The sequence below is a fragment of the Ornithorhynchus anatinus genome, chromosome 19 (genome assembly GCF_004115215.2).
Source record: "Ornithorhynchus anatinus isolate Pmale09 chromosome 19, mOrnAna1.pri.v4, whole genome shotgun sequence".
Classification (NCBI taxonomy): domain Eukaryota; kingdom Metazoa; phylum Chordata; class Mammalia; order Monotremata; family Ornithorhynchidae; genus Ornithorhynchus; species Ornithorhynchus anatinus.
Window position 1 is genome coordinate 3449914 of NC_041746.1, and position 20198 is coordinate 3470111.

At 45.8% G+C, this 20198-nt stretch overlaps 1 protein-coding gene and 1 long non-coding RNA gene across 2 annotated transcripts in view; one reads left to right on the forward strand and one right to left on the reverse strand.

Annotated features, from left to right (window-relative positions):
- Positions 1 to 20198, forward strand: part of SDCCAG8 (SHH signaling and ciliogenesis regulator SDCCAG8) — a 135929-nt gene that overhangs the window by 79286 nt on the left and 36445 nt on the right. Inside the window, 2 exon segments of the mRNA XM_029047025.2 lie at positions 14688 to 14815; positions 17787 to 17895. Coding sequence (XP_028902858.1) covers positions 14688 to 14815; positions 17787 to 17895 — 237 coding nt within the window.
- LOC120639030 overlaps positions 1 to 20198 on the reverse strand; it is a 33235-nt gene that overhangs the window by 9991 nt on the left and 3046 nt on the right. Inside the window, exon 3 of the long non-coding RNA XR_005661147.1 lies at positions 12229 to 12327. This is a non-coding gene — a long non-coding RNA (uncharacterized LOC120639030). The remainder of the gene's footprint in view (positions 1 to 12228; positions 12328 to 20198) is intronic.

Consider the following 20198-nt stretch of genomic DNA (forward strand, 5'->3'; position numbering starts at 1 on the left):
TCAACATTTATTCCTATCTGTTTTTCATATACAAAGGCACAGCGATGCCAGAAAATAAACTGTTAACGGAGAATTAACTTCTCTGGCACGCTCTCCTACTTATCTTCCAAATTAAAGAAAATGAAATGGGCAGAAACAGAGTGTAGATTACCTCCTTTTTGTCAAAAATGGTGGGAATTTGAAAATTAATAATAAAAAAGGGAACAGATGCGGTAACATGCCAGAGGGAGATTAATGTGGAGAGTAAAATCTGTGAGCAACAAAACTGAAGCAAACCGAATCAGTGGGAGGTGGTTGTACAATCAAAATCAGGATAAAAGAGAAATTACAAACAACCCTGCACTTGTCAAAGTAGTAGTAATGAAATCCTGACTCTGCCAGCAGCGAGAACCTGTGTTAGCACTTTGGGGTAAGGATGGTAACCGGGTGCCAGGTAGGAGGGCAATGTTAGGTTGCTGGGCAGCAGCCATCTTGTGTAGAACAGATGGCACTGAAAGCTGGCAGGGGAGGGGCTCCTTAGCAGAACTAATCAGACAGTAACAGATAGGGCAGCTGGGAAGACTGACCACAGAGAGAGAGTCTGCAGGGTAGCGGAGTGCCATGATGTTTGCAGTGGTGTGCCCATTGGTCTGTGATAAGACCTTGCGATGTCTTTTCGGGCCGTAAAGTCGACGGAAACTTTCTCCGAAATAGGGCGATCCCCGGCGAAACTGGGGGAGGGGGAGAGGGGCGGATTCCCCCTCCCCCGAGGCGTTGGGGGAGCCCCCCCCCGTGCCTTCGGACCTTCCTTCGAAGAACCCGGAACGAGCGACGGCGCGAAGTGCACGTTTTAACATTTTCCCCCAGTGAACGTTGGCATCCCACATTTTGAAGTGGCAGAGGAGAGGGAGCGGGGGCGGCACCGCAGTTAAGTCGCCGTCGACTTTGGGGTTAATTCGTACTCCATATGTCTTAAACAATTAGCGAATAGGAAAGCGCTAGAAGGCACAGGCATTAATTTACTCGGGATAGTCATTTTCTCGTCTCTCCTGCCATTTCTGCCCCCATTTTCTTCTCGAGCCTCTCCTTTCCTTCTATATAATAAATATATAGTCTAACTCTGGGTAATACTCGGAGAGGAGAGTGAGGATTCGAGCTGAAAAGCCCCGAGAGGAAATCAGACCCGCTCTTTCTGAGGAAAATGAGAGTGAGAGGAGACCCATTGAAAGAAAAAGTATCCTCTGCCCATCTTGCGGTACGAGATGGTTCGCCAAACGTCCGGGATTGAGGCTGAGGCTTATCCATTTCGCAAAGAAAGCGAGGTCTCCTAGGTCTGTTTGTGAACTCGTATGTATCTATCTTACAGAAGGCTTATCCATTTTGAAGGAGGAAGGGGAACAGGACCAGGATTTGAAATAGGTGGTCCCACAGAGCCATATGCTATTTATGCAGCCGTTTCTGACAGAAATCTAATTTGGCGCTGTCAAAAAATTAGACTTATTTGATATAGCAGCACAATAGTAAATGATCGTGGCAGATTTAAAGTTGTCACTCAGTCCCTGCTTCCTGGCAACAGAATCTTGCAAGTGTGGTCGTTTTCTGTTGATCAACTCTCTGAAAATAACTCAGTTCTTTGTCCGGCAGTCCGGCAGATATTTCCCCCTCTGAGAAAGCGGGTCTTGCTCTAAGGTAATGGAGGAAGGGGGCGGAAAAATGTATAGCCTCTCTCGTTACCAGGATTCCTGACCGGGTAGGGAGAAAAATCAATAAACGAGAGGGAAGATGATCGAACTCTCCCTCGTCTACAGCTCTTCTGGCAGCTGAAACTGCACATCTCATTCTATAAGGTGTGGATAAATGGGGTGTATTATTAAAAAGGCAAAATCTTTTACCCACTATCATAAGGACCGACTGCTGTTTCGGGAAGATGGGAATTGAGGAATTTCAAATAAATCGATGGGATCGTCTTCACTTAGCGCCTCTAGAAACATTTTTATCATCCTGTGGCAAACTGACGTGGTTGCCACTGTGACTTTTCAGTAGGTTGCTTGCAAAAACAATGATTAAGGAATGAGTGTAGGGATTAAACATTTTTCCCCTGATTTTAGTATAAAAAAGAGGAAATGAGGAACGAGGGAAATATAAATATTGCCGTGACTTAATAATCAGTCCCTTTATACGGATAAGTAACCTTCCTATATGCCCCTTTCTCTTGGTTTAATTTATTTTGCGGGGTGTGTTTGTGTGTCGTGCGGGTGCGGGTGCGTTTGAGCGAGTTTCAAGCTGAGCGTTGCTTAGTTTGTCTCTGCTCCCACCATATAAGTTTTCCTAAAAAAGCCAGCTTAGGATCATTTTCGGAGCCCGGTTTCAATTAGAAGGGAAAGTTCCTTCTCAGTGATTTAAGCCGCCACTACTAAAATAGCATTTTGCTAATCATTCTTTCACACAGGAAATCAGACCACTGAAGTGGTCAAATTGCCACTCTGCCTTCAGTGCAGTTTGAAAGCAGGTATCCAGGTAACCAAGCCCTTAATGCAGTAATATCCTTTAGAAAATGATTCCCTCCTCTGCTCCTCCTCCCCTCCGGCCCCCCCCCCCACCCCCCGCCACCCACCCACCCACCCTCACAATATTTCCAGACTTGCTACAAGCTTTTAGAATCTACTGTGGACAGAACAGAAATTATTTGGAAATCTTCACTTTAGATAAAAATAGAACCGTCTTTACACGATCCTGATTCTGAACTGGGTCAGAAACGATATTTTCTTTTCAATTTCTCTGATTAATAGGAAGAGTTTCTGGGTTTGGGGACAAGATTTTTTAAAACCATTTGATTCACGTCTCAAAATAATATTCCTACCTTCAGATAGGAAAGAGGTTTGGAAATAGTATCCCCATTTAATTTCTAGCATTGTCTCAGTATAATTGTGCCTGCACATCTGAAGGACTCTTTTTGAGAAAGTATATTTAAAATGGAAAATCATCAATATTTGCTACAGGATTTGATTTTCAAGATGCAAGAAAAAATTAAGATTTTTTCCTGTCCTTTTTGAAAGATATATTCTTGACTGTGTTAGACATAATGATAATGAGAAACTGACTCTTTAACTCTATTTCATTTTATCATTTGGGTAACTGGTGTCTGATTTAGCACACTTAATACGAACAGGTCAAAATGTCCTTTTTTCACCTTTATCCTAACCCTTAAAATATTTTTAAGTGGGTCTTGCTGGCTCTTACATTTCCTTCTATACATGTGTTTTAGAAATGCCTTTCTTAGGCTTTTTGGTATGGGTTTTGTCAACCTGAAAAATGAATATATTATTTTTCACAAGAATCCGGAATTGCCTGTTGTTATTTAGAAAGGTATTTTGCCTTTCTAAAGAGTGCAGCTATCTAAGAATCTAATAGAGAATTCAGTAGTGTATGGAAGAGAAGGACGAGCGCCTGGCGATACCTAGTGAATCTGGTCGATGGTACGTGCGTTTTGCCCCATCCCTAACACTGTTCTCACAAGAATCTCACAGCGTACACAGTTGACATTTCTGCAGGGAGGCTGTACGTTGTGAATAATGATAATGTGCTTCCTTTCGATGATATCTCAAAACACGAAGATTTTATTCTTTCCAAGCCTCGTATTTCAAACTCTAATGCGGTACAGTGCGTAATCTGGGGTGATCTTTTCAAAGGAATGATGTTGCTCGAGTGCCTGTTAAGAATGTCATTGTTGAAACTGATAGCGTTCGTTTTTGTCCATTCAGATTATTTGAGTATTAGCTTCTTTATTCCGGGGGTTTTTCCTCCCTTGCTTAACCCTTTGAGGGCTTAAGTGGCTCTTGGACCGTTTCTCTCCAGGAAGTAATGCTGTAAAACGTGAAGTCACTTATAATTAGCGTGAGCTTGTATTTGTATTTCGCTTTTGTTTATACAAAGTTTTCCACTTGTTTTTGAACCCGAAAGGCCCACCCAGTACTACGATCAGGGCAGAACGTCCAGAGAAAATGCCGACCGGCTTGTGCAAATGATCATTAAACCACCCCGTCTTACTCCTTCGCCTCCAAACCGTCGTCTCCCCAAACCCTAGAGTAATTTTCACAAGTACATTACGGTTCGGAACTTCATCTTCTGCTGGTTAACAGCAGAGGATCGCAATCCGTGCCCGCAGTTCATTTGACAATGACCTTGAGGGGCTTTGCTTCTTGAAGAAGAAAGCAGAAGCTTGCGGTAAACAAAGTTCACTTCTGACAGATGGATTGAATGACAGAAAGGTTGCGAGTGCCAGAATAGCCCTGGCAGAGGAGGAAATGTTCAGTGGAATCCAACAGGAGAGGAGGTGTGAACAGGTGCAGGGTTGCTGACGGAAGGGAAACCAGATGGAAGGAGCCAGAGCCAGTTTATTTAAAGGAAAAGGCAGAAAACAGTGAAAGGCTTGTGCGATCAGTGGCTAAAAGTGTTCGGAGAGGAAGGTAAAAATTCACAAAGCAAAACTGCACAGTGGGGTAGCTCGCACTTAGCATAACGGTAGTAATTTGTGAGTTTAGTTTGGAAGTCGCAGTTGCAGAGCATCTTTCCCGACTCTTGACAGCGTCGAGGACGAAAAAGTCAAATCTTGAACCTCGAAAAAAAAAAAAATCTTTGATCCACCCTTACGATGAGTCCATTGTCTTGCCGTTTCCTCGCCGTTATTCCGGGCTCTGAGGAGGTTGAGACGTCAGTTAACCCAAGCAAGGGAATGTAGCGTTAAGACCGGCATGCTGCTCTGATCCCCTTTGAATTTGAAGCCCGGTGGGGGAATAAATTCGCCCACCAGTGGGTGGCATCTTTAATCGATAAGAAGATCCGGCGAAGCTTAAGAACGACGCATTGCGTCGCTCCGGTCCTTCGGAGACGTGAACCTCGCATCTATTCAGTGTAGTTTGGGCTCACTTTGAGTAAGCGGCACAGCGCCGACCTAGACTACCGTGGGTTTTGGCCAGCGAGTTCATTTCCGCTTCTGGAGCCGTCCTGCTTTTCCCAGACTCTCAGCGACTTACCTTTAGGCTAACACCTGCAGGCGCGGATGTCATTTAAGATGGGAGCAGGGTGGAGTGCAACACGGCGAAGGCATTTGGAAAGATTCCTCTTGTCCTATCTCAGCAGGCCTGTAGCCAGCCGAAGGCTTTCCCCGTCAGTGCAAGGCAGGCCTCTCTTCCGGTGTTGCTTGCTTAGTATATGGTCAACGCTCAATAAAGGCCGTAGATTGACTGCTTTCTTAGGCGGCCCTTAAAAAGTCACCTACTGCTGCCCACAGAGACACACCGGGAGAGATCCCGCGAAAGTATTAAGCCACCGTTATGCAAGAGAACAAAACACAGAGGAACTTGTTCCTTTTCTCCCGCTCCACACATTTTTGTCTTTTATGTTTCACCCACGTTCATCAAAATGTCTCTAAGTGGGTCTTTGGCAAAGTCAACCAATCAGTGTATTCACTCTGGGCTGAACGCTGTAACTAAGACCTTGGGAAAGCAAAATACAACAGAGTCGGTAGACGCCATTCCTCCCCACAAGGAGCTAACAGTCTACATACGGCGGGAGACAGACCGTAAAATAGGGTAATATTAACGATTATGGTATTTGATAAGTGCTCACTGGGTGTCGGGCACTGTACTAAGCGCTGAGGCACCGTACGGTTAGGGGAAATAGTAGAGTATAAGGATATTTACGTAAGTACTGTAGGGCTGGGGTGAGTATCAAAATCCTTAAGAAGTTCACAGGCAAGTGTGTAGTCAACACAGAGGGGAGGGCGGATAGGGTGTTGTGTAGTATGATTAATAGTATATTATTAATAATAAATGATAATAATAATTGTAGTATTTGTTAAGCGCCTGCTATGTGCCAAGCACTGTACTAAGCGCTGAGGCAGATACAAGATAATCAGCTCCTACATAGGGCTCCCAGTCTAAGGAGAGGGAGCACAGTTACTGAATCCCCATTTTGCAGATGAGGGAACCGAGGACCAGAGAAGCAAAGCGACTCGCTCAAGATCACACAGCAGACAAGCGGCAGAGCCGACGTTAGAACCCAGGTCCTCCGACCCCCCAGACCGGGGCTCTTTCATAAGAAACGCAATAGAGGACCGACCAGATAGACCCGGATGCATTCCTAGGTTAGGACAGTCCACGTCACCTAAACATCTTTTGACTTGCATAGGGGCTTTAGGCGTTAGATTCTGGGACGGATATCCACGGACCAACCGAGTGATCATCTCAAGAATCGATTCATTCTTCAGGAGCTATTTCCACTGGTGCGTGGGTAGCGTTTTGTAGAAGGGGTCTGTTGCTTCCTCCGCTCTTCGGCTAGGTGCGTGTGCTCCCAGTTATTTGACATGAATATCGGGAGCCCCCTGAAAGATATGGACCCTATCTCATTTCCCTCCCGTGTAGTCTGTGTGCTTAGTACAGTGCCCTGAACCGTGTAAATGCTCAGTAAATACTATTACTACTAGCGTGTTTGTATGTAAATTTAAAAAAGTTGACATTATCGAGGGCTCCCTAAGCAGTTAGTACAGCGCTCTGCGCAGAGCAGGCACCCATAAATACCATCGATCGATCGATCGATTGAGTTCTCAAACCAGCCCCAGTAACCCTTTGCTGCTGAATCTCTCTCCCAGTTATCCAATGCACTCTCAAACCAGTGCCTCACATTAGTGCTTAGAACAGTGCTCAGCGCTTAGAACGGCGCTTGGCCCATAGTGAGCGCTTAACAAATACCGTCATTATTATTAGCATGACTTCATGCTATGTGTAATCTCCCTCCCCTTCTATCAAAGGTAGTTATTCAACATTTACTGAGCACAGAATGCTGCACTAAGTGCTTCTTTAACTAGAACACCCAAATTTTGTCACATTAAAGTTTTTTTGTTTTTTTCCCATTAGAATTCCTGAGAAACGGAGTGGTTAAAACTGCATTTTTTCCCATGGCGATGCAAAGATAATCACAATAGAAAATGAAATCATCATTTAAAAGCCATTATACATTTCCAACATAGACAAATAAGGGATTTGTGGACAGTTGAAATACGTCTTGTTCGTTTAACTTTGATCACAACTTTGAGGGCAGCGACCATGTGTAAATAAAAAGATGTAAATATTGGAGAGGTATCCCAGACCCATGATTCTGGAAAAAAAATGCTAATTAGAATGGGGCCCTTGACTGGGACTGCACCTGATGTGATTATATTGTGTCTACCCAAGTGCTTAGCATAGTGCTTGGCACATAGCAAGCACTTAACCAATACCACAATTATAATTATTATGATGATTGTTATTATGTTCAAATTTTACATCTAAGAACTTCAAATCTGGCTGTGCGACCCTCACCACTACACAACTCTTGTGTACCTGCTGTCTACAGAGTCTTGTACTTTATGCGGTGTACTTCCTGTGCTCAGAGCACTGTACTAAACCCTTGGGAGCATGCCATACAATAGAGTCAGAAGACATGAGTGTAAATACAAGATGCAGGTCCTGCCCTCGAAGGGTTTGCGATCTAAGTGCAGAAACACAAATCCATGAGGAAGAAAACAGCGACTTAGGTCCAAAAGACACTTTGGCCGGGGACCTTTAAGTGGACAAAACCCAAAAACATATTATAGGATTATTTTGTTTCCTTTGAAACTTCCTGTTCTCGGTGTACTGTTTTAAAGAAAGAAGTTCCAACAGCTATATAAGTAAGCCCCCCAAATTAACTTCATTTACAATTTTTTGAAGCTTTACAGGAGTATGGAGACAGAGGCGTAACTTCATTAACCACTGACCTTTTCTGTCCCTCAGTCACCTAATCTGTTAAATGGGAATTAAATCCCACTCCCTTCTATTTAGGCTGTGAGCTCCTTATGGGTAGGGAATGTGTCTGCCTCTCCCAAACATTTAGTACAGTGCTCTGCACACAGTAAATGCTCAGTAAATAGATGGCTTGATGGATTTTCCAACCTATCTTGTATGTAGCCCAGTAGCTTAGAACAGTGCTTGGCACATAGTAAAAACTTAACAAGTTCCATTATTATTTTTGTTATTGTCATTATTATTATCATTATTAGTATTATTATTATTGTTACCTCCTGCCCTAGGTAAACTGGACAGCCAACTTTCGTACCTTTATTCACACTTGGAATGCTCAGATCGTACAGGAGTCTGGGATTCATAGTGTGGTTATCCCAGATTGGCTGTGGACATTAAACCCAGACTGCCTTCCTCCAACCTCTTTCCAGTTCTCACCATCATTGAGGGGAGAAGGAAGGCCCATATACAGAAAGAGCATCCACGCGTCCCCGTTTTCAACACCAGCCAACCTGACCCTCAGGCAGAGAAATGGCTGGATTGTCTGATAAATAACCCATCTGATTCACTTGTTAACCTTTGAATGACTTGCTTGAACCATGATCCTCCCCAAAATGTTTTTAAATCCTTAGGTACTCATCAAAAATAGCTGTTTCTTTGCTGTTCTAGGGGAAAAAAAGATGGTGACTAGGGAAGCAATCTATGGGGAAAATCTTTCAGAAAATCCGTTATTCCATATTTAACAACTCCAGACAGATTGGCAAATGATAAAGATTTTTCAATTAAATGCATATTAGCATATTAAGAATCCACAATCATGAAACCTAATTGGAAAATCTTGTTATTTTTGCCAGTATAACTGTATGGAATATATATTTTACGTTTCAATTACAGAGGTGAACCGATATTTGGTGGTTTTCTTGTAACCAAATATGATTTATAAAAGTACGTTTCATATATCCTTTTGATTTGTGTAAGGTGCAACGTAATTCTCATGATCTGTCCCGTTGTTCAAGGCAGGTGCTTAGGTTCTTGCAGGTTAGCATCATGTCTTTGAGAAAGAATTATGTTGTTACTATTGTACATTCAGGTTCTAGATGCTCTGTAAGGGACTGAAAATAGCAGTCCTTGCTTTTTAGGAGCTCATCTGTAAGAGGCGATAGGCAGAATTAACATATTTGAATACATTTTAGTTTTGGAATCATCATCACTGGTATTTCTTGAGCACTTCCTGTGTGCAGAGCACTGTACTAAGCGCTTGGGAGAGTACAATACAACAGAAGTGGTAGACAAGCCCCCTGCTTACAGTCAAGAGGATGGCTTGTCTCGATTTGCTTTGAATCACAGCTCCACTTGTCTTGTTTCTTGACAAGAAACTCCATGCCAGAACCGACTACAGAGGTCTATACGCAGTAAGAACTTCCTAAATACTATTTGAGCACAACGTGTTCATTTCCATAATGTATCTGTTTACATTCTTCTCTCTCTCTCCCCCTCAGGACTGTAAGCTCTTTCCCCTCAAGTGTAAGAGGGTTTTGTGGGCGTAAGAAAAGTCTTGGTCAAAGGCAGAGCTGGGTTAAAGGAAAGGGAATCAATGGGGCTTCGAGAGAAAGTTTCCTTTTCTGGGGCAGAGGGTTCTGGTGGGCTGGTGGAGGGAGGCCAGGACCGGCTGTGGCGTGAGCAATTGAAATCGAATGCGGAAAACGAGCAAGAGCCCCGGAAGAGTTGAGGTGAGAAGAAACAGTGTCATCGTGATGGGAGGAAAAAATGATCTTGAACTGACTGGAAGGACGATAGGTAAGAAATAAGCAGGCCATTAAGTAGAGAGCTATCTGAGATTTTTCAATTCAAGTTAGGCTCATCTAAAAAATGGGTTTATTTTTCTTTTAGATAGCACATTTGAGATCTAGGCTACTGTGCACAAAACATTTCCCCAGCTTGTCTCTCAAAATAATGTATTGGGGCCAAAGGCACATTGTTTTGGAAGCCGTGCAAATTTATGTATATTTCAAATGGTATTTATGGTATAGAATATGTTGTAAAGTACATTTTTGGCTGTTGAAAGATTAACATAGGAACAAATTTTATAATAAATTGGAAAATGGTAATCTCCAAATAAACTTAGGGGTGAAAACGGAGACCCATTTGATTATCACTTGGGAACATGTTTCAAAGAGGAGTAATAATAATGAATAAAACTGTGGTATTGATCACGCTACCGTCCGTACCCTGTTGAGACCGTATTTCTACATGTCGTTAAAAGGAATGGTTCTCAATTATTGTCCACAGTCGAAGAAGAGGCAGATTGGATAAGAGCACGGGCGTGGGAGACGGAAGGACCTGGATTCTAATCCTGGCTCTGCCAGCTGCCTGCTGTGTGACCTTGGGCAACTCACTTCACCTCTCTGTGCCCCAGTTACCTCATCTGTTAAATGGGGATTAAGGCTGTGAGCCCTAGGTCGGACATGGACTGCGTCCATCCTAATTACTTTGAATCCACCCCAGCACTCAAAACAGTGCCTGGCACCTAGTAAGCACCTAACAAATACCAGTTGTTGTTTTTTAAACAGAAGACTCTCCATCCTGTTGAAAACAGGAGAAAAATGCTAGCACCTTCCCCGTGTCATCCGTAGGAGTTGAGAGGTTATCAGTGAGGGGTTGCCTGGGGAGGGGAGGTCAGAAAGGGGTGAGAGGAGATAGAGGAGGGACCAAGATGGAATGATGGTTGAAGTGATAAAATGGGAGGCAGGGGCAGAGCAAACTCATTCGCAAAGGAAACAGCGGAGCAGTCATGATCCTCTGTGGGGGTGGATAGTGGATAGCCATTTCTGCTGTAGTGCAGATATTGTGTTCTCGTGGTGTGGAAAAATAGGGTCAGAATAACCATTGATCGAGTGGCAGTTGGTGGGTTCGGTCATACTACCGTGCCTGACAATTTCCCATACAAATTCCCCGTATTATTGATATAATAATAATAATAATAATAATGGTATTTGTTAAGCACTTGCTACGTGTCGAGCACTGCTGTAAGCGCTGGGGTAGACACAAGGTTATCAGGTTGCCCCACGTGAGGCTCAGAATCTCGATCCCCATTTTACGGATGAGGTCACCGAGGCCCAGAGAAGTAAAGTGACTTGCCCAGAGTCACACAGCAAACAAGTGGCAGAGCCTGGATTAGAACCCCTGACCTCCTGAGTCCCGGCCCCGTGCTCTATCCACTACGCCAGGCTGCATCAAGCCATCATCAACTCACGGATTGTTTTGTGCTCAGAACAGACTCGTGTTGTCAGAAAAATGTTCCCCAATTCTTCCGTCACGGTGTCCAAACTGGGTGATGATGATGATGATAACAATAGTACTAACGTTGGTATTTACTAAGCACTTACCGCGTGGCACAGAGAAGTTAAGCGTCTGGCTCAAGGACACACAGCGGGCAAGTGGCGGAGCCGGGATTAGAACCCGCATACCAGGCCCAGACTGTTTCCACTAGGCCAGGCCATACTGCGAGACGTTCCCCCGTGACCTCCAGGCAACGATTTGGCAGCGGGGCATGTGAAGGCAACAGTTTCCTTGACCTCTGAGAGTGTCCTAGGACCTCAAGAGAAGTTAGTTGCTCTCCCAGGAGAAACACGACATTAGAGGAATGTCGTCATGAGAAATGTGGAGGAGAGAAACCGTATCGAGTCCGAAGGAATTGATTAGGCAGCGAAATCAAAGAAACTAAATCAGGATATCTGGAATTTTTCAGCTGCGCAAGCGGCCTTGGGAAAGTTATTTCATTTCTCTGGTCTTCGTGGTCTCCATTTGTTCCGTTGAGACTGCACCCTTTAAAGACTCCCATCCTGGAGCTGTCAAAAGTCTTAAATGTCTGCAAGTCCTTTTTGCTTTCTGGTTGACATTTTTAAAGTAGACTATGTTTTTTAAAATTACATCTGTGATTTCAGATAGAAATATTCTAGAATCTGAAACGTTTTGGCCTCATTCCTAGTTGTCGCGCACTCCTTGACCATGTTGACTCTACCCACTGCCTCTACTAGCTGTCTGTCAAATCTCTCCCGAATATCCTGCGAATCGGAACTCGTCCCTTTCTCCATACTGCAGCGAAACTCACGCGGGACTACCTTTCGATGAGCTAAAGATCTCTTCCCTGTACTAATTCTCTCTGATCTTAATGTTCCTGCTGTCCTTCCTAAGCATCTAGTACAGTGCCCTGGACTTACCGGGCGCTCAGTAAATATCATCACTACTACCCGTCATTCCTCTCTATCATTTATACCCCACATTCAACCCGTTTCTAAGCCCTACTGGTTCTTCCTCAGTAATACCCCCCCCAAGTCACCCCTTCCTCTGCCTCCTCTCCGACCACCGCCATGGTTCACCGTCTCGACACCTCTTGGCTGAAGTACCGTATAAGCGTTCTATAACCACTTACCGACCTCCCCGCCTCTCTCCTCTTCGGTCAGTCCGACACACAGCTGCAATCCGAGCCCGTCTCTCTCATCCTGAAGAATCTTCAGTGGTTCCCCTTGTTCTGTGGTAGAAAACAGAAACTCCAGTCTATCTGCTTAAAGACTCCTCACCTGGCTGCTGTCTTCGCCCACGGCACCTTCAACCTTTAGAGAAAACTTCCTAATTTTCACAACTATCTCTCCTCTGATCTTTTGCCCCACGCCTTTCCCCTTCGGCTTGGAATATTCCACCCCGACCCGTTAGATTTGCAAAATGCCACCTCTCCTTTCCTTCAGATCCTTTCTCTATCCACAGGTTCATCTTCCCACCTCCGCCTTAACCCATCCCGCATCAGTTTCCGTGGCGTGCTCACGCTTGTCTCTTGACTTGTGTCTGTTGTTATCTCCAGCTTCCCAATCTTAACTCTGATAGATTTGTCAGTTTAGAGCTACTGTCTTACCATTAGACTGGAAGCTGCTCGAGGACTCATGACCTTCGGGCTCCTAAGTCCTTGCTCTATCCACTGCACCCTGCTGCCTTCCCGATCTGTCTTGTAGTCCAGATCTGTGCCCAGAGCAGAGGTTCCAAAAACGATGCTGACGCTAATGTTTTTACCTTGCTTTTTTTTGGCTCATTGGTAAAATTGTCTTACTAATATTTTTTCTCTTTTTTTGAGACTCTTGTTGTGTTTGTTGATGCGCTGAGACAACATAATATGGAGGGAGCCAGATTCTGGGGGGTTTCTCCAGCTCTGTCTCCCCTTGTCATACACACCAGTAAATGGGCGTCTACCTATATTTACATAGAGGCAACGTGGCTTAGCGGAAAGAGCGCAGGCCTGGGAGTCAGAGGATCTGGGTTCTAATCCGCCGCTTGTCTGCTGCGTGACCTTGGGCAAGCCAACTTCTCTGTGCCTCAGTTCCCTCATATGTAAAATGGGGTTGAAGACTGTGAACCCCAGGTGGGACAATCCGATTACCTTGTATCTACTCCAGCTCTTAGAACGGTGCTTCGCACGTAGTAAGCGCTTAACCCGGCTTGGCCACTTGTCTGCTGTGTGACTTTGGGCAAGTCACTTAACTTCTCTGTGCCTCAGTTCCCTCATCTGTAAAATGGGGATTAAGACTGTGAGCCCCACGTGGGACAACCTGATTCCCCTGTGTCTACCCCAGCGCTTAGAACAGTGCTCGGCACATAGTAAGCGCTTAACAAATACCAACATTATTATACCACAGTTATCACACACACATGCTCACGTTAGCTCTTTCTATGTGAAGATGCGGCCAATAGTGACGTGATCGCGTTGCGGGGGTCTGACTGAGAAACGAAGTGGGTCCTGTACATCCTTCCAAGCTCTAGCCCCTTAGAAGTTTGCAGTCCCTGCTTTGTCATCTGCCTCTCTGCTTCAAGGACTGCACAACACTCTTGTTCGAAACACCCTGTTAGGCACCGTTCTAAGCACTGGGGTAGATTTCATTACCCTATTTATTTTGTTAATGAGATGTACATCCCCTTGATTCTATTTATTGCTATTGTTCTTGTCTTTTTTTGTCTGTCTGTCTGTCTGTCTGTCTCCCCTGATTAGACCGTAAGCCCATCAAAGGGCAGGGACTGTCTCTATCTGTTACCGATTTGTACATTCCAAGCCTTAGCTCAGTGCTCCGCACATAGTAAGCGCTCAATAAATACTATTGAATGAATGAATGAATGAATGAATAAAGGATCATCAGGTTGGACTCTCTCCCTCTCCCACCCGGGGCTCACGGCCGATATCCCCATTTTGCGGATGAGATAACTGAGCCCCCGGGAAGCGAGGTCACACAGTAGACAAGTGACGGCGACGGGGCCAGAGCCCCGTTCCTTCTGACTCCCAGGCCTGCGTTCTATCCACTAGGCCATACTGCTCCTTTTGCAGCCAGGATGGTCTTGGTGCAGATGGACTGATGGCATTCTGCAACGCTGGGGTGATCCCATATTGGCAGTTAACAGTATGGCTTCTGGGGGACCCCAGGGAAGCAGCAGCGGGGGACGTAGAGGCCCAAATTGATCTTACGGTGGAGATTATGAGCAAGGCCTATGTTTGTACTTCTTTCCCGGCGCTTCTTACAGCACTGTGACTTAGTAAATATTATCAGTACTGCAAGGACAGGGCATGTTCATTTCGTCTTACTAAATACGACGCTCAAACTCTGGCAGGGGGTTGTTCGCAAAACTGCCTCTCTCCTACCGAAAGTCAGTCAGGGGTAGATATTTGCCGTCGTGGGGAAAGGGGTGTGTTTTGGGGGGGGGGAGGTTTTGGAGCGACAGAGGGGACCTTGGGCTAGTTAAGAGATGAAGAACCGGGTAGACCGTCACCCTCTGGGGGGCATCCGCCCTACAGGGTCGGGGTCACGGGAGAGGAGCGGGGTGTCAACTCGTGCGTGTCCCCTCTCTGTTCCGCAGGCTGGAAAAAGATAGCATTCAGCAGAGCTGTGGCAATACCACAAAGGCCCAAGCCCTGCGGGCCCAGCAGAGAGAGCAGGAGCTGACACAGAAGATGCAGCAAATGGAGACCCAGCGTGACAAAACCGGTAGGTGGTAGGGAAAGATTAGAGCCTGGGCACTCTCTCACAAGCCAGGCCCACGCCTTACTGTGAAATGACATCAGGAACACCTGTAACCTTTGGCTGGCCGAAGCGAGCAGATGCTAACTACACCGGAGATTCCGAATTACATATTAGTTAGCGTTTAAAAGAGAAAATGGAAAGCAATGCCCACTGTCTGTTGATTTCAGAGTGCTGCTCTCACATCTGTTGCACCATCTGGATTATGAGTTTATTTACCTGTGTTCAAGAAACGTAAAGCCGAGACAGACCACAACAAAGTAGAAAAACAAAGGGCTCTTTTTTGGCCGGATTCTCCGGCACACATGTTATATAAAGAAAATAGCATCAGAAGCTCTGCGGGAAACGCTCTGAGCGTACAGTTAAAGTCTCCTGAATAGCATTGAACAGTTCCCACAGTTACACACATTAGAGCCCCTCTAAAAGCCTAATGAGTTTGCTTCGGCATCCAAACTGGAGAAAAGCTTTAGCCATTAATCGATTCTTAATTCACTGTCGCAGCTGGATGCAATTCAGTGGCTCCAAATTGATATGTTCCTTTATTTAATCTTTGCAGCCTCGAACATTTTTAGCCTGGATCGGGTTTTTTTTTTTCCTCTCCCCCCACCATTCTAGAAGAAGGATGCTGAATGCTGTGCATTCTTCAAGTTCTCACAAGCGCCGTTAAAATTCACTAAAACTCAGCATTGACCACAGCTGGCAGCTTGGCTAGAAGCTGGCGTCTTTCATCACGTCGGCTCGCTTGGCACGGACGTGGATGGCCAGAAGCCCTCTTTACCTTTAATCGGAAAATAAAACGCCTTCCGGAAATTGGATCCGTTCAACCGGGGCACGAGGCGGTTCCTTGCACTTACAAGTCGTGTGTCCGTAGACAGCGTTTAAGATGAGGACATTAGAATAGCCAGAGTTGATTCTCTCCTTAAGCCAGAATGAAACGAAGGTTCAGGTGGGCCTTGCTCTGCCAGCACGGTGTGGCTCAGTATATTGCACGGGGATGGCGTCTTTGTCGACCGAATGACACCGCCGAACCCGAGCGAGAATTAAAAATGAATGAAGGCATCCTCCGGGGCCCTTACTGGATACACCGTGCTTTTGAAAATTGTCATAGGGTGAAATGGTCGGAGAGCTCCGTAGTCCTCGACAGCGAGCCGACGCCATCGTTCTTTTAATATGGGAACGGATCATTTGAATCCACCCCCCTTTTGTTCTTCCAAGGGCCCTGTCGCCACCATTAGAAACTCACTGTAGGGCTGGATGGTCGGTCGGGATCATTTTCATTAGCCTGTATTTATTCCCAAATGGGGTCACCTAATGACTGAGACTAGAAGATGAAAGTCCACATGCCCGTCCCCATGAGTCTTGATTTTTCAGAGTATTTAAAATCTGCTCTCGGAAAACACGACTAACCCCGTGGCGGAGAAACAGCACTTGGGTCAGCGTGTAGCATGTCGGTATTGAGTCACAATTAAAATCCGTGGGACACTGTGCCCGTAGAAATAGATCCCAGCCAAGGCACAACAGACACCAACTTATCGTTGTTGGGGTTTTTTTAATGGTATCTGTTAAGCGCTTACCATGTGCCAGGCATTGTATTAAACTCTGGGATAGATACGAGTTAATCAAGTTGGACGCAGGCTGTGTCCCACGTGGGGCTCACAGTCTTCATCCCCATTTTCCAGATGAGGTAACTGAAGCACAGAGAAGTTAAGGGACTAACCCGAGGTCACGCAGCAGACAGGTAATAATAATGTTGGTATTTGTTAAGCGCTTACTATGTGCCGAGCACTTTTCTAAGCGCCGGGGGAGATACAGGGTAATCGGGTTGTCCCACATGAGGCTCACAGTCTTAATCCTCATTTGACAGATGAGGTAACTGAGGCACAGAGAAGTGAAGTGACTTGCCCACAGTCACACAGCTGACAAGTGGCGGAGCTGGGATTCGAACTCATGACCGCTGACTCCCAAACCCGGGCTCTTTCAACTGAGCCACGCCGCTTCTCAATTTAATCGTTAATCTAGTTGTTAATTTGACCTGCCGAGGAAACGCTACCCCCATTCCTGTCCAATGGGAAAAGAGCGGAGAAAAAAAAAAAAAAGGTCAGAAAATCTGGACCCGGTTGAGTGAGGCTTGTGGGTTTTGTTAAGAAAATCACTGTTCCCTTCCCAACTTAACCAGGCAACTCTGAAGAGTTGTCCTTTGTACTGAAAGATGCCTCTAGCCCTAAACAGATGAGCAGGCTCATCTCTCTTTACGAGTAGCCAAGATGTCGAGTATTTAGTTCAACGTTCTGCAATTAATGAACCCGTCAATGGCATTTATTGAGCACTTACTATATGCAGAGCACCGTATCCAGCTCTTGGGAGAGGACAGTGCGACATACTTAGCAGGCACGCTCCCTGCCCACAACAAGTTGATTGAGAGTTGTGGGTGGAGGACCAGAAAGCCTGAATTCCTCATCCGGGGATGATTTTTTTGCCCTTGGAGCAAAACCATGTTACAACTGCCTCCATCAGAAAAGGGGAATAGCGAGCATGTATTTATTTGCCGCATTCTTTGGCTTCCCAAGTGCCCAGCACAGGGATCTGCGCACAGTAGTCGCTCCATAAATACGACTGATCGATTTGGGTTTGATGGAGAGGACAGTGGAGAAGCTCAAGGGGTGAGGGAGCTGAAGAAAGTGATTTACAATGAAGCCTTATCATGTAAAGTGATTTGGAATGGAATCCACAGCAGCGGGTGAATGCGGCCCCTAGGTTAGGGAGCGAATTGAAGGGCAAGCAATTGCCCCGAGTGATTGGAGTTTGTGCCTTTCCGTAGAGAAGCGATCGCAACTACACTGCAGAATCCAGCTCGTGTATTTGCATTCTTTAAACAGTAGAAATCCTTTTTTTCTTTCCTAACATCACATGTCCTGTTGGTGGACTGTTTTCTTCCTAGAAAATGAACTGTATTCACTGCTGACCTCCCAGAATGCATTTTTGGCCAAGTTAAAAGAGGAATGTTGTACCCTGGCAAAGAAGCTAGAGAAAATGACCGAAAAAAGCAGGTATGTGTCAAAACTCTATACCCACATAGTGCAATTAGAATAGTGTTCTCTGGGTGGTTTTTCTCTCTCTCCATTTGAGAGCCAGAAGTGTGTCCTTTGTTTTTTCTGTTCCCAGCTTTCGGTCAAGTGCTGCTTGCATTTCATGCTCATGCTTAAAAATGGACTGATGATGATGATGATGATGATGGTAATGATATGCACCCTGGTTTTCACTCCTTTCCGTTTATCATTTTGCCGTGGCATTCCTTCTTACATCCAGTGATACTGACCCTATTCATTGCTGTCACTGATATTCTATGAACCTCACCCTCTTCTCGTGGTCGTTTTCTATTGTCTGCACCTTAAAGCCTATTATCTACATGTATGAAACGGCTATTCCTCACTCTCCCTTTTCCAACTCTTCCCTTTGCTTTTTTATTTTTAGGTAACTTTTGACATCTTATTGAAACGATCCTGTCCTAATTCACTTGAGAGTGCGCTTTAACAGAAAATGACCAGTGATGGTCGAATGCAGTTTATTTGCTCAGCTCTGTATCGCTGTAAATGGCTCTTATGCGACCAGGGCCACTCGTCAAGGAAAGTTGCCTTCCCTAGGATGGATCGATCGATTGGCATTCTCTTGAGAAGCAGCGTTGCCTAGTGGATAGAGAAGGGGCCAGGGAGTCAAAAGGACCTGGTTTCTAATCCTGGCTCTGCCGCGTGACCTTCACTTCTCTGTGCCTCAGTTCCCTCATCTGTAAAATGGGGATTTAGACTGTGAGCCCCATGTGGGACATGGACTGTATCCAATCTGACCAGGTTGTATTTACCCCTGTGCTTAGTACAGTGCCTGGCACATAGTAAACACTTAACGAATGCCGTTTTAAAAAAACATGTAATTTCTAGGCCTCATTTATTCAGGGTTCGGAACCTCTGACAAGTAGTAGCTCTCCAAAACTTGTGTAGGTTAGGTAGCAAATGATAGCTGTAGAGCCAGAGTCCAGGCTTCATATAGCAAGTCTGCTGCTTTCCAGTCAAACTCGACGTCTCCTCAAGAAGCCTTCCCTGACTAAGCCCTCCTTTCCTCTTCTCCCATTCCTTTCTGTGGCACCTTGACTTGCTCCCTTTATTCATCGCCCCCTCCCAGACCCACAGCACTTATGTCCATAGCTGTTGTGCATTTATTTACAATAATGTCTGTCTTCCCTCTAGACGGTAAGCTCACTGTGGGCAGGGAATGAGTCTGTTATACGGTTACACCATACTCTCCCAAGCTTGTCATACAGTGCCCTGCTAGCGCTCAATAAATACGATTGACTGACTGACTTTCCATTCAACCTCTCTGTTCCTTCTCTCAGTCAGTCAGTGATCGTATTTATTGAGCACTTACTATGTGCAGAGCACCGCTAAGCGGTTGGGAGAGTACAATATAACAGTTGGCAGACACGTTCCCTGCCCACAACAGGCTTACAGCCCAGAGGGGGAGATCGACACGAATACGAATCGCTAAATTAAAGATATGGCCCTAAGCGCCGTGGGGCTGAGGGAGGGGTGAATAAAGGGTGCAAATAGTAATGCTAGTATTTGTTAAGCGCTTACTGTGTGCCAAGCACTGTTCTAAGCGCTGGGGTCCAAGTGCAAGGGTGATGCCGGAGAGAGTGGAGAAGAGGAAACGAGGGCCTGGTCGGGGAAGGCGTCTTGGAGGAGATGCGCCTCACTGACGTTGCGGGGAGGGATCGTCTCGGTCAACATCTACACAGGTTCGGTAGACTTGCCAAATGATGGCAGGGGGAGGGAGACTGTGGAGGTGGTGGAGGTGGGAAATGGCACTGCCAAAGCAAGCCAGGCCGGGGAGCTGAGGGAAGGAGAGGCTGGAGAGAGAGGTGAGCCCTCCCCCCACATCCCTTCTGCCACTCCTCCCCGAAGCTCCCTTCCACCGGCTGTTCCCACAGCTGGGCGAGCTAGAGTTTCTGATAAACAACCAACATCCTTGCTGAATCACAGCGGCGGATTCCTCAGGCCCGCCTCTTTGAGATGCCGGTTTTTGTCGAAGTGTGGAAGCGGTCCAAGAGGAGAAGTAATCTAGAAGAGCGCAGCCGGAAAACGAAAGTCATTTGAAAAATGAGTTTGAAAGCGAATGCGGCAGATATTAAATGGCTCCGGAAGATCAAGAGACGCTACTGCTCGACGGTCGGAACGTTCGGTGTGGGCGGAGAACGTGTCCTGCGAGAGCTCATGGCACAGTGCTCCGCACACGGAAAACGCTCAATAAATACCATTCCGCTCCTTAAAAACATCCAGTGGTTACTCGTTTATTGCTGCAT